Raw genomic sequence first — 13754 nt, 5'->3', positions numbered from 1 at the left:
CAACCTGACTATATAACTTGGCCCTTGTAACTTGACACCAGTCATAGTCAGTGCATAATGAATGGGCAGGGTTGTGTGCCGATAAAACTTCATCTAGAAATACAGATGGCAAGCTGGATTTAGTCTGTAAGCTGCAGTTTGCTGACCCCTCATGTAGAGATACACGCTATAGATTTCATTAAAAAGATCAGTTTACTCTGGAGTAGTCGGAGGGAGCTTTATAGTTGCTGAGTTCAGCCTGGCAGGAAGATTTGAGACAGATGTATAAGACCCTACATGACCTGGCCCTGCACCCCTGGTCTCCCTGTATCACTTTCCCCTTGCTGGGTACTCTCCAGTCATTCTGGCATTTTCACTCACACGCTTATTCTGTTTTTGTTTTTGTTTTCTTAGATTTTATTTATTTATTTGACAAACAGAGATCGCAAGTAGGCAGAGAGGCAGGCAGAGAGAGGTGGGGGAAAGCAGGCTCCCTGCTGAGCAGAGAGCCTGATAGGGGATGGGGGCTCGATCCCAGGATCCTGAGATCATGACCTGAGCCAAAGGCAGAGGCTTTAACCCACTGAGCCACCCAGGTACCCCTCCCAAGCTTAGTCTTATTCTAGAGACTCTGCACTCCCTTTTGCCTGGGAGCTCTTCCCAGCTCTCCTCCAGGCTGGCTCCTTCGGTCAACAGATCTCCTCAGGAATATTATCGCTTTCCTAGTGGCTTTTCCGAGGAACAGGCTAAAGGAGTCCCCTTCCAGCCACATTGTTACATTAGCCCATCTTATTTTCCTAGTTCCATTTATGCTTAAATTATCTTGTTCATTGATTTGCATGCTTGACTATTATCTGTCTCTTCCTGCACTGCTTCTAGAATGTTTGCTCCACAGCATGAGATCCATGTTTGTACTGTTAACTGCCATATATTCCTGGCACCCACACCATGACTGGAAAAGAAACAAGCAAAAAATACTTGCAGATGTGAGGGAAGAAGGAGAGAGGCAAAGAGAGATGCATAAGGAGACTGAGAAAATGCAAGCATGTCCCACTGGGTCATATTTCATTATCTCCTGTTCTGTAACTGAATAGACTACAGCTGTGATTAGAATGACCCATCATTCTGTGTCCATGCACTCTTTCAATTAAGAAAACATCCTCATCCTGTAAATAGAGGGCGCTAGCTCTTGGTTATGGTCATTCTTTGGTCAGAAGCAAGCCTTCCGTAATTCTGAGCTGCGACATGTAGTCTAAGTTATAGACTGGTTATTCCTGAAATAGAAAAATGCACTCTAGTCATCACTTTGTTTGATCAAAAATAAAGCTCTCTATTGGAATTTAATGCTTAAACATATGCATTAAAAAGCAAATAATCCTTTTTTCTCTAATTCATAACCACTGTTAAATCTAACACTTACTACATTGATTTTATCATTGTTTCTTTAAATATTTTGCATCCAACCACCTCCAGGGTTGGTGCAGACAAGCAGGACATCTGGCTGGCCTACGACCAACAAGTGTCTATTTGCTCCAGCTTCCTCTCCTTAATAAGACTTCTATTCCCTCAAACGCCCAGGACCAGTAATACTGAAGACTTTCTCAGACAGCCATAAGGTTAATTGTTTCTTTGGATTTCCCCAAATTTTCTTCTTTCTGTGCAACTAGGGCAGATAGACACATCAACTTTTGACTAGATCACAATAGTAGCTGTGCCCCATGATTTTCTGCTCTTTCCAATTAAAAGGCAGTAACATTTCACACTCAGGCCCCTTACAAATTGGCGTGCCTTCTTAGAAAACTATGCACCTGGTCACTGTCTCCCCTTTTGCTTTAGAGTTTAAAAGGGTCAGAATAAAAATTCTGGCTCAGTCATAGGAACTTCAGAGACACTATTTTTCTTCTCCAAGATCTTGATTTTCTGTTTCTTTACATTTTTCCTAGAACTGACTTCTGTATTATTGTATAGGTAATCTTGTTGTAGGCTACCTTTAGGTGTATGAATAATGCATTAATTTTTAAATCCCATTCCATACAACTTCTTAGCTTCTATCATTTGAAAACAGTTACATTGAGAGGTATACAGATTAAATACTTTACAGTTGGTTCCCTTAGCAACAGTTGCAACCCATTGTTAGTGCAAGCCCAAGTTCCTACCATAAACTAACTTTGGGAAAAACATCCAAACAGAAATTTGCTATGTTTCATTTCATAATTGATATGACCTCATACAAGTTTGTCCTTAGTCTCTGACATATTCCAGAGACCAATGTTTATTTATGAACTGTGAATCAGTACCAAGAAATGGCCAAGTGCTACGTGCATCATCTGTGACCCTCAGCTGTACCAACGTAATTTATAAAATGTAATTGCTAAGCCAATAATGAGGTTCTGAACATGATCATATTTTTCAGTGAGTCACCTTCCAACTGAAGGAAAACAAGGCTGTTCTAAACATCTATGATTTCACTAAGAAATCTTCCTTGTTGCTATAGTGATTTTTTGATGCTTTTTAGCTAAAAAAGTAAAAACTCTGCATTGTTATTACCATGATCAACAAACAGCAAATGGATCAGATGTAATGGATTACAAGGTGGCATGGGACTATGGCTCTTTGGTTCTATAGGTACCCTAGATCATAGCCCAGAAATAGAGAAATAGTATCACATAGTGGTCAAGAGAACCAGGTTAGAACTCTGTACCTTCGCAGCTGAGACTTATGTGTCCCCACATGGGGCTTGACCTCATGACCCTGAGATCATGACCTGAGTCAAAATCAAGAGTTGGATGCTTAACCAATGCTGAGCCACCCACCAACCCCTTTATTCTGTTTTTAGGGAAACATCTATTCTCACTTTCTGGAATCTATAACATTTAGGAACCTGTGTCCAATATGTGTATGTGTCATTGTGAACAATTTTATGAATGCTTCTGAGTTAAAAATTCATATATTATTAATCATAAAATTTAGGTTAAGTAAATTCTAACCTTTGGAGTCAAACCAAAATGCTTTGAATGCCAGTGCCATTATGTGTTCTTTTATTAGTTGTGTGTTCTTTGGCAAATTCTTTAAGTTCTCTGAGTTCTTGTTCCTTATCTGAGAAATACAGAGAAAAATTATGCAGAGTTGTTACGTTGATAAAAAAAAAAAAAAAGATCCTGTAAGCAAATCCCTTCGCATAGTTAAATGTTAATGATGAAAGAATATATTATTTGCTGGATAATCAGTAAGTAGTTAGCATCAGAATATTAAATACCTATTAACCTTCTCGTTGAAACTTGGACAGTTCCCGGGAGCCCTTCCTGGCTACTCCTTCCCCATCACCATTACTGATAACTCCTACTTCTAGTCTCTCTTTGGTGCATGTTCATTTACGGCACCATTTCTTAAACTTCCAGATGGGTTGATTTGGAACTGTTCACAAATGTGTTTATGCTCTGTCTTCTCATTGCTGTTAAATCATATTAAGGACAAAACCCAGCCTTCTTTGTTTTTTGGTTTCTTTTTTTTTTAAGCCCTGTGCAGTGTTCTATGCACCGTGGACTGTTTGTTGCTTCTTAATGGATAAAAAGAATGGTCATTATGCATTTCTTTTACTAAATGGAGGAGTTATGAAATCCTAGGTTGAGTCCATGTTGAAGTGGAAAATCTAAGTGGAACTGAAGAGAAAATCTTAAAGAAGCCCTCTATAGCATAGTGTAGTGTTCTGCTGAATTCAAAGGAAATGATTGTAGAAAAAGAAGGAGCAGTGTACTAAGAACATTATCTTATATGCTATCCCCCAAGTGGGGACTTAGAATAGGATCCAGCAAAGCAAGAGGAAAAGAACAATTCAGATAAGTAGCTGTAACAGGTAAGTAGAGAAACTCTTCAGGGGTGGGGTGTGCGTGTGTGTGTATGTATACAGAGGCAAGGAAAATTTAAATTAAGAAAAGGCCACTTGCTTTCATGAGATCACTGGAAACCTTTAAAGACTGCTTTAAGCAGATCTATGGAAGATGAATACAAATTAAGAGGGGTTTAGAAAGAATAGGTTATTGAGAAGTCCATGTACCTGGTTTAGGAAGAAGAGAGATTCTATACAAGACAGTACAGATGGAAGGTGTGAGGAGGATAAAACTGAAAGATTCTTACATTTTAAATGACAGTTGACAACAAATAATTGAAAAGTTCAAATAAAACTGTTCTCCTTTCCAATGGTATTCTTATTCAAATTATCTCTTGAAATTCTTATTCTTATTAGCATGCAAAAAAATCAGAAGTAAATCAAAGCCAATGGTTTTAATTTTTCCTAATACACAGGATGTTTTAAAGATTAGGACATGGATTTTCAAGGATTAAAATGTTTTTAAACCAATTACAATAAAACACCGTTATTGAGAAATGAATCTTGAAGTTTTAGATAATTTATCTATATTACCCATATTCAGGGTCAACCAAAAAAAGAACAAAAGGAAAGGAAAGTATAGGATTTTATTAAAGATGAATTATCTGTTTTCTATGTGAACAGGTTCCTCAGGATGACTGGACAGGGTACACCCCTCGAGGTAAAGACGACGAAATTCCATGCCGAAGAATGCGGAGTGGCAGCTACATCAAGGCCATGGGGGATGAAGACAGTGGTGACTCTGACACAAGTCCCAAGCCTTCTCCCAAAGTTGCTGCACGAAGAGAAAGCTATCTCAAAGCTACTCAGCCATCCCTTACAGAACTTACCACACTCAAGTAAGTGTTTCCAATGCTCTACTTCCAGTGGTCCAGCTCCTTACTTTAGCACCTAGAAGCAGATGGTGTGACTCCTAGAGTAATCAGGGCAGAGTACAACCTACAGATGGAGCAGTGCAATGTACTGAATGGTCTATTGATTTTGAGCTGGGGTCTGACAAGACATGGGCATCCAGGTGCATTCTGCAGAAATCATAAACTGAACCCCAAAACCCAAGAAGAAGAGCTTGAAACAATCCACAATGGCTTTTGAAATGAATTAAGACTTCTGGTCAATGAAAAGATCCATGTCTTTCAACTCTCAGATGTTTCCTTAACCACTAAATTTTCAGGGCAACTCTTCTTTCTAAGACCCTTCAGTTTTTCAGATAATTGAGTAATATAATAGGGCAGATGATCTTGGAGAGACTTGTAGAAAGTGGCTATGCTTAAAAACTGAGTCATATGTGCAGGTTCTTGATACAGGTTTTTAATTTGGACACTAAATACATAGAATTTTTAAGACCTTGAAAATGATTTTTGGGGGGGCTCCTAGCTGGCTCAGTCAGTGGAACATGTGACTTTTTTTTAAAGATTTTATTTATTTATTTGACAGAGAGAGAAATCACAAGTAGGTGGAGAGGCAGTCAGAGAGAGAGAGGAGGAAGCAGGCTCCCTGCTGAGCAGAGAGTCTGATGCGGGACTCGATTCCAGGACCCTGAGACCATGACCTGAGCTGAAGGCATAGTCTTTAACCCACTGATTCACCCAGGTGACCCAGAACCTGTGACTCTTAATCTCAAGGTTATAAATCTGAACCTCACATTTGGTGTGGAGATTACTTAAAAATAAAATATTTTAAAAAATTATTTTTGGTTTTGAAAAATACAGTTATAAGTAGTCCTCACTTCCTTTGTGCTATTTGTAAATTGCAAACATCACTACAGAAGAAACTACTGAAATTGATTATTTTAAACAAGACCCAATTAAATTTTAATATTATGTATGGAGAGTAAATCAGAACCTTGGAATATATCAGGGCTTGGATCATCATTTGAAAAATATGAATAATTGGCATTTTTAAGTGCCTTTTCCCACATTTTGAGGGAATACATACTACCATTCATGCAGTCATATTATGCTATAAAATAAAATATTAAAAGACAAAATAAATAGAAAAAGGCCAAAGATATCAGGCTAAGGAAAATAAACTAGATTATTAACAGAGAACACTGAAAAACAGTGTAATCTTTTACGATGAAAACATTTAAATAGCAAAATGCACTACATCTTAAATAAGTGGACAAAGGGAGTCCCTCATGAATTTTTTTTTCAAGGTAGCAGGGGAACCTCTCCAGATCATTTCAGTAAAAAATTACTACCAATGGCATTAATGAACCAACCCAACAAAGTAGCTCTTCTTTCTTTCCTTCGGCTTCCAGTTGCCCTTTCTCTTTGTCTTGATTACTCAGGTATTGGTTTTCTAGGGCTGCATCCCCAAGTCCCACAAACTGAGTGGCTTGAAACAACACACACTTGTAATGTCACAGTTCTGGAAGCTAGAAGTCTGACATCCAGGTATGAGCTGGGCCGCGATCCTTGAGAAACTTGGTAAGGACCATCCTTCCTGGCCTCTTCCCAGCTTCTGGTTGTGGCTGGCAAGCGTTGGCATTCTTTGGCTTCCGGTTGCTGTACTTCAATCTCTGCCTCTGTCATCACATGGCCTTCTCCCTTCTGGGTCTTCCCACAGCTGTCTTAGGACACCACTCATATTGGATTAGAACCCTCCTTAATGACCTCATCTTAACTTGATTAAATCAGCAAACCCCAAGTAAGGTCATGTTCACAGGTACTAGGAGTTAGGACTTTGATCTATGTGGGGAATATAAGTCAACCCATAACACTGCCACACAAGGTCAAAGTAGATCAAGGATATGAAAAATAGAAATAGGTTTTTGTTGTACTTTGGCACACTTCACAGAGGCTCAGAAAATTAAATATATATCCAGTCTGAAAAAAAATTTTTAAAAAAAAAAACTGGATTTGTAATAAAGGCAGTCTGCCAAGGTGGTTTAAAATCAGGGTGGCCAAGGATAACTTCTGGCAAACATCATCTATGGACTTTAAAATATCTCTCCACTAGAGACAATAATAGGCAGACACAGCCATGGTGTTAATTAACATCCTCCAGAAGAAGCAAAAGAGGGAATGCTTTGGGCAAGAAAGTCATTTAGACCTTCAAGAGCTCAGTTCCTCAACAAGCAGTGGGACTCTGCAACCTTCAGAGTCCCTTCTGCCACTTTTGTATCCTGTTAGTTGATCTATCAAGATGCATTTGTCACATCAGCTGAATGACATGTTAGGTCTCAGGTGTGAGACACAGGGATTGCGGCTGCTCACCGTAATACCCAGGAGCGAGGAGCACAGAAAGGAGTGGAGCTCTGATGATGCTGAGGACTGGGGTAAGTGCAGAAGTCATCTCTTACAATCATGCCTTGGGCTACTCCCCTCACAGCTTCAGGCCTGTAGATGATCTGCTCTGAAGTCATTAGAACTCTTTCCTTTTCATGTTGCTTCCTATATAGTATCATCTTCCTTTCAAGCCCAGGCCCTAGTTTTACAACCATCATATATTTCTTTGCTCCAAAGTTTTAAGAGCAGCAGTTTTTAAAAGTTTTAAGAAAAAGACAAACAGAGATAGTGGCCAAGCTGTTGGTAGAGAAGGCCAGCTACTTCAGATACTGAAAACAGTCATAGAGCTGAGTTGAGTTAGTGACTCTTTTCTTCCTCCAAACCTACGGAAATTCAAAATGGCAACCACTATACTGGGGGATCCCTATAAATTGAGAAACTTTTTTTCTTATTCGAGAAGGAATTTCACCAAACCATCTCTATTTGTTAGCAAACAAGACCACATCTGACCGTCATTCAAATATACCTTTATTTTCTCAGCTACCATCCTATTCCCCAGGCTTACTTCCCATAGTTTTGTTTGTCTCCATTTATTCCTCCTTGACCTGGTTTAGGGATTCCATTCCTCTCTACAGTCTACCTATTACGCTTCCATCACACGCAACTACAGATGATTCCTAGTGAGTTCTAGTTTAATGGTATTTAAGGAGGCACGTAAGAAGACAAGGGAAATATACTACGGAGACAAAAAATTCAAACATGACATGACTTATAATCACTGCTGTCTTTTGTTCCTTAATGATGTTTTGACTCAAGATCATTATTTCTCTAGAAGTTTGAAGCATTCAGTCCCTCATGAGAAAAAAAGAAAGATCCCATATCCTGGAATTCTAGTTCCCCAAAAAAGAAAACTATATTTTTGTTCTTACTTCTTTGACATTTAAGTCAATTTTTTTTCCTCCTTCCTCCTCAGCAATTCACAGCTTTAGGGATGAATCATAGCCATGAACTAAGATAACTAAAATTAGCCAAGTGAGATTGGGGCAACATTTTGTTTGAGGTTTTCAACTCCTATCTTCTGTCAGAAATGCTGGAGAGAAAGCACTCCTGTTCTTTCTTACATTGTTTTTCTCTTTTCTATTTTTATAAAGGCATCTTGAGGGTTTATTTACGTCACTTACGTCATTTATTTATTACGTCCTAAGGTCAAACATTCTAGAGTCATGAGCAGGCTTCAGACAGTGAACTCCATCTTTGGGCCACAAAATTTCTGTAGCTACTCACTGAGAACCATTATATCTTTCATTTCCTTGTTTCCCTTCACAGCTGGTAACCATTCCTTTCACCTCACCACTAGCTTTGCTTTCTTCCTTTGGTATTAACCAACAATGAACTTGAAATGAATTATCACTCAAGAATATTAGTATTTTCAAATAATAACTCCTAGATGCTTAATAGTAAATTCTCAGGCAAGTCAAGGGGAGATTTGGGGGCCAGAATTCCCCTAAACCTCTCCACACCTTGACTCTGATGAATTTAAGTCTTAGTTGGATTTGTTATGGTTTGCTATTCATTCTAGCATTGAGACTACCGCCTGCAACCCTGATTAGCTAAAACCATGTCTAAATCCCATCTTGGACTTTTCCCTCCCAATATTCTGCAGAAAGCTCTTTTTAAAAAGTGAGCTGGCATTTAAAAGATTCTAAAGTTAATTTCGACTATCCATTAATCCTAGGCAAATAACACTTTAAAATTTCTTCATACATCTTTATCCCTTCATCCAAGTACTAAGAAAAACCTCCTCCTGGAAGAAATAGTCTCTAACATTATAGACTTTGAAAGGTCTCTGGAATTGGCAAGGAGGGCCCCAGGTTTCTATGGACGTTTGGTTTTGGGGGTGACAAGTTAGACGAAGCTCTAGCAATTTGATAAACTACCTACCAAAAGGTTTCAAGAAGGTTCACATTCAGTCCTCAATGTCTTGAAGGTAGATAGTTTTCTGTTTTCAGGATGGCTAATCCTCTTAATCTTCATTCTTTTCCTGATCCTGAACACTTTTTTCTTTTTTCTTTTTTTTTTTTTTTTAACATAAATTGTGGAATAGTGAATAGATGTGTGACGTTGGCAACTGGCTTAATGTCTCTCAGCCCTACCCCCAACACACACCTAAACTAAATGAGAGGCTCAGGCTCTTAGCATGGATGGTACCACTGAGACAACTCCCATCATAAAACCCCCCACACTAACCCCCAACTTCTAGGCCTGTGGCAGACAGCATCAGCCAATCCCTGCACTAATTAAGGATGCCAGTGCCCTTCCCACTGAACACAGATCTGGTTTCAGAACGCTTCTCAACACAATTCTCCAGCCCTCCCTTCTCACTGACTGGCGATGCCACCGGGTACTGTCTCCCATCCATGTGGTCTCTGAGAGAACTTGCAGCACTACGGTATGCCATTGTAAGGATGAGGCACAGAAGATCTGGGCGTTCGCAGTGTAAAGACAAAAGGAGCGATATTGGTAAATAAAATAACTTGAGAAGAGAGAGATGGGGTATTCTCCTACAACTTTAATTCTGGAAATTTAAGAATGAATCCATTTTTTATCAGGAACCCAAAACATGCCTCTTGATAGAATCTCTGTTTTTGGTTATCTGTGTATAAACTTCTTGTTCCCTTTTTTCTCTCTAGACACATTGTGTCCTCTGCCGGTTCCCCACATTCCACAGGCTCCTCCTGCCCACCTATAGTTCCTCAGTTCCTTCTCTCCCCAGAAAAAGGGGAACGGGGATATATGAACATGAGAACATTGACATCTTTTTCCTAAGGATATAAACCATGTTTAAGAACACGCCCATATATATCATCCCATTTTTGTCCTAAGTGGTATGAAATGTCTCTATTTTCCTTTGTTGTCATTTTCCCCAAATGCTTTGACACTCCTCTCCTACCTGACCCTCTGTATAATTTTACATATAACAGCAGACGCTCTTTACAGTGGAAGAAAGAACAGAATAACACAACCTGACACCACAATATTGTGACTGTAATTCAGCGATATAAGCTCAAGATAGGTTCCCATCCCTTCCCCACCACAGTACTTTCTTCTATTACATTCTATCTTCACAACTCCCCACCCCCAGCTTCCGAAATGGAAAGAAATGGAAAACATTTAAAACTAAAACTCATTCACTTGCTCATAGAGAAATTATCTAAATATGTTTCAACCCCTTGCTAGAAATAAGCCTTATTGAAAAACAAAACAAACAGTAACTGGTACAAGAAATTGCCAGTTATATTCAGCTCAGATCACCATTCCCAGCTTAAGAAAAACCAATTCCTCTTTGGGGTATGAATGCCCTCCTCCAAATGAGATGGGCGTGTGTGAGCTCTGTAGTCTGTACCATATCCTGGTTTCTTGTGATATAATCTTAAGAAAAGCCTCTTTGGGAAGGAAACTTGCATAGATTGGCCTGTCCCTACAAGGATCATGACCCCAGAGGAAAGAACTCGGGTCTTTTGTCTCTGTGAGGGAGGTGAAAGAATGAAGAGAAATTCTGACACATTTTAGAGAAAGGAAGGAGATTTTAAAACACTGAAGAGAGATTTAAGTTTTAATGTTCTAAATGCCTGAGTGCTAAGGGCTCTACATTCCTTTTTCTTTTTTTTAATCACCATAACTCTAAAAATGAAATTTTCCCCGGTTTACAAATGAAGAATCTACATCTCAGGGAGATTAAATAACTTGTCCAAGGTTATATGTCAACTAACCATCAAAGGTAAGATTGGAGGCCAGGCACTGAAAGCAGAAAGGATAAGAAGCTGAAACATGGCATGATCGGTTTCCCCAGACCACAGAGAGGAGGTACATCAGAGGGCTCAGCACAGAGGAGAAAAGGAAGGTCTCCCGGATATGGACACTTGCCAAGTGGCACCCAGGAAAAGAGCTGAGAAAGCAGATTAGATGGCGGGGGGGGGGGGGGGCAGGGCGTGGTGTCAGAGGCTTCAGTGAGGTACATCCTGGCCCTGAAGGTCCTGCAGGCTCACAGGCAGCTCAAACACCAAGGACTTTGAAAACATTTTGATCTGGGCTTGCCCTGGGGTGAAAGAAGGAAGGACCAAACGACCAATGGATCAGAGATAAAGGAGGCATTGGCTGATGGAGGTTACAGGGAGAAGTGATAGGCTCTTAGAAGCCTGGGTCCAGCTCCTTCTGGACTATGGGACTATGTAATAACAAACCTTGTCCCTATATCTGTTCCATGGCTGTATGGTATATAACCTGAACTATCTTCTCAGGACCCAGCAACTCCCCAAAGACTGGAGAAATGTGAGCAGGGGAAAACCCCCAAAGAAAGTTCTGGAAATGAAGACTCCCCAGTCCCCTCAGGTGATACTGATCAAAAATGCTACCCACGGGCGCCTGGGTGGCTCAGTGGGTTAAGCCGCTGCCTTCGGCTCAGGTCATGATCTCAGGGTCCTGGGATCGAGTCCCGCATCGGGCTCTCTGCTCAGCAGGGGCCTGCTTCCTTCCCTTCCCCTCTCTCTGCCTGCTGTGATCTCTCTCTGTCAAATAAATAAATAAAATCTTTAAAAAAAAAATAAAAATAAAATAAAATAAAATAAAATAAATGCTACCCACTGGCCTGCCAGGAAGACTTGTGTTTGCAGGAAGCTTTAAAATAACTTTATGTTGCCTATCTACTGGCTCCCATCCCTTCAATTTAATATCTACATTCACTATTAAAGTGCAGATAACCAGGTAACAGAGAACACCCTGATTGTAATCAGAAATGGTATTCATGTAAACACTCACTCATTTATTCAATACCTTTAATACTGAAGTACTGTGGAAGACATCTGTACTTGGTTTCAGTAAATTTATTAAATGATTTGTTAAAATCTAGTTTCCACAGTCAAGTGGAAAATAGAGCTATAGATATGTTTTTATATAGACAGATTTTATTTTTATATCTGTATTTTATATAAATAGATTTTATATAGGCATATATTTATATATCAACATATTATATTTCCACATATTTATATAGAAATACATATATTTTTGGAGATACAAATATACCCTAAAAGATACTCTAGAGTATAGAGGTGTGCTTTAAAATTTAAGAATGGTGGAAGAAGGCACTACATAGAAGAAATAAACTTAAAATTCAGAGGCTGAAGCTATTAAAGTTTATTATTTTGTCCAGAATTTTTTTCTGGTCAGAAAAAATCCATTTTACTTTCTATGGAGACAGTGTTTTCTTTTCCTTTTTTTTTTTTCACTGTAAATTACTATTGTCAGCATAGTCCATGTTACTAGTTTTGTTTTCATTTTGTATCATTAAAACAATCCTCCTCGTGCCCCTCAGGTGGTAGCACCCTCTGAAGGAAAGAGAAAAGCTACTTTAAAGGAAGCCTAAGCAGACATATTAGGAGCTGCCTCTAATCCTTCTTGAAGGCAGGCTGTGTATGAATCCTAAACAAATGTACCTTTACAGAAAACTCTTAGAGCAAAACCACTAACATTCTTACATATAAATGAGAGGAAATGAGATAAAAACTACCACCCAAGGATTTAGATCAGCTGTAAGAAGAAACTTCTAATCACGAAGTTATTAATTATGAAATAAATTAATTTGGGAATTTGGAGAGAAATTTTTCCAGGCACTTTTGAAAACAACCTGGATTGTGCCTCTGTGAGAGCTTTGATAATTCTGCTGGGTGACTTGAGTGGAGTTGAACAGAATTTCTGTGTGGGATTTTCCCAACCTATGGGATCTAAGATTTCAGCTGAAGACCAGCGCCACGTCTTCTTATCATGTACATTCATCCTGCATTTTTAAGTGAAACATGCAGGAAGATGAGATTTCTAGGCACCCATTAATCCCTGAGAATATCACTGCTCTTCCTGATTCTTCCCCTCTATCACCCGAATTACCATTTTCCTAAATTCAGTCTTAAAACACTTCAGCTCAAACTCTCACCTCTTCAGGTTTTAGGGCTTCACGCCTCATTTGAATGATGAAAAGGACCAACCAATCTCTCTTGCTGTGACCAACCTGTCTCTGTAATAACCCCTTCCATAGACTTTCTACCTGGTTACTGAGACATCATCTCTGACTCTGACTGTGTCTCTGAACATAGTCCCTAACAGCATTCAGTGTCCCAGTAAGACTCCATTCTTTTTTTTTTTTTTTTAATTTTATTTTATTTTATTTTTTTTTAAAGATTTTATTTATTTATTTGACAGAGAAAGATCACAAGTAGGCAGAGAGGCAGGCAGAGAGAGAGGGAGGAGGAAACAGGCTCCCCGCTGAGCAGAGAGCCCGATGCGGGACTCGATCCCAGGACCCTGAGATCATGACCTGAGCCGAAGGCAGCGGCTTAACCCACTGAGCCACCCAGGCGCCCAAGACTCCATTCTTGTTGGAGGTCTTCTTTTCTGCTGTTCCCTTACACATCAAACTGAGCTACTAATTGATCTTAGGATCTACTGTGATGGCTTCAGACCCATGCTGGTCAGGATAGGTTAGATTACGCTAGGAGTGAAACACAGCTCCTAAATCACAGAGGCTTCCAACAACAAAAATGTATTTCTTGCTCATGCTACATGTCCATCTTGGGTCAATGGGGAGCTCTGGTCACTGATCAGTCAGG

The 13754-nt window shown here is 39.5% G+C and overlaps 1 protein-coding gene and 1 long non-coding RNA gene across 11 annotated transcripts in view; one reads left to right on the top strand and one right to left on the bottom strand.

Annotated features, from left to right (window-relative positions):
• Positions 1–13754, top strand: part of DLGAP1 (DLG associated protein 1) — an 876459-nt gene that overhangs the window by 615707 nt on the left and 246998 nt on the right. For all 10 annotated transcript variants that reach the window (XM_032311577.1, XM_032311574.1, XM_032311575.1 and 7 more), the window contains one exon: positions 4490–4704. In XM_032311577.1, the coding sequence (XP_032167468.1) occupies positions 4490–4704 (215 nt within the window). The remainder of the gene's footprint in view (positions 1–4489; positions 4705–13754) is intronic.
• Positions 1–13754, bottom strand: part of LOC116572480 — a 333614-nt gene that overhangs the window by 197413 nt on the left and 122447 nt on the right. The gene's annotated exons all lie outside the window — the stretch shown is intronic.

This window comes from Mustela erminea, chromosome 13, assembly GCF_009829155.1.
Source record: "Mustela erminea isolate mMusErm1 chromosome 13, mMusErm1.Pri, whole genome shotgun sequence".
NCBI lineage: Eukaryota > Metazoa > Chordata > Mammalia > Carnivora > Mustelidae > Mustela > Mustela erminea.
Note: the sequence above shows the minus strand (reverse complement) of the source record. Positions and strands in the feature narration are given on the sequence as shown.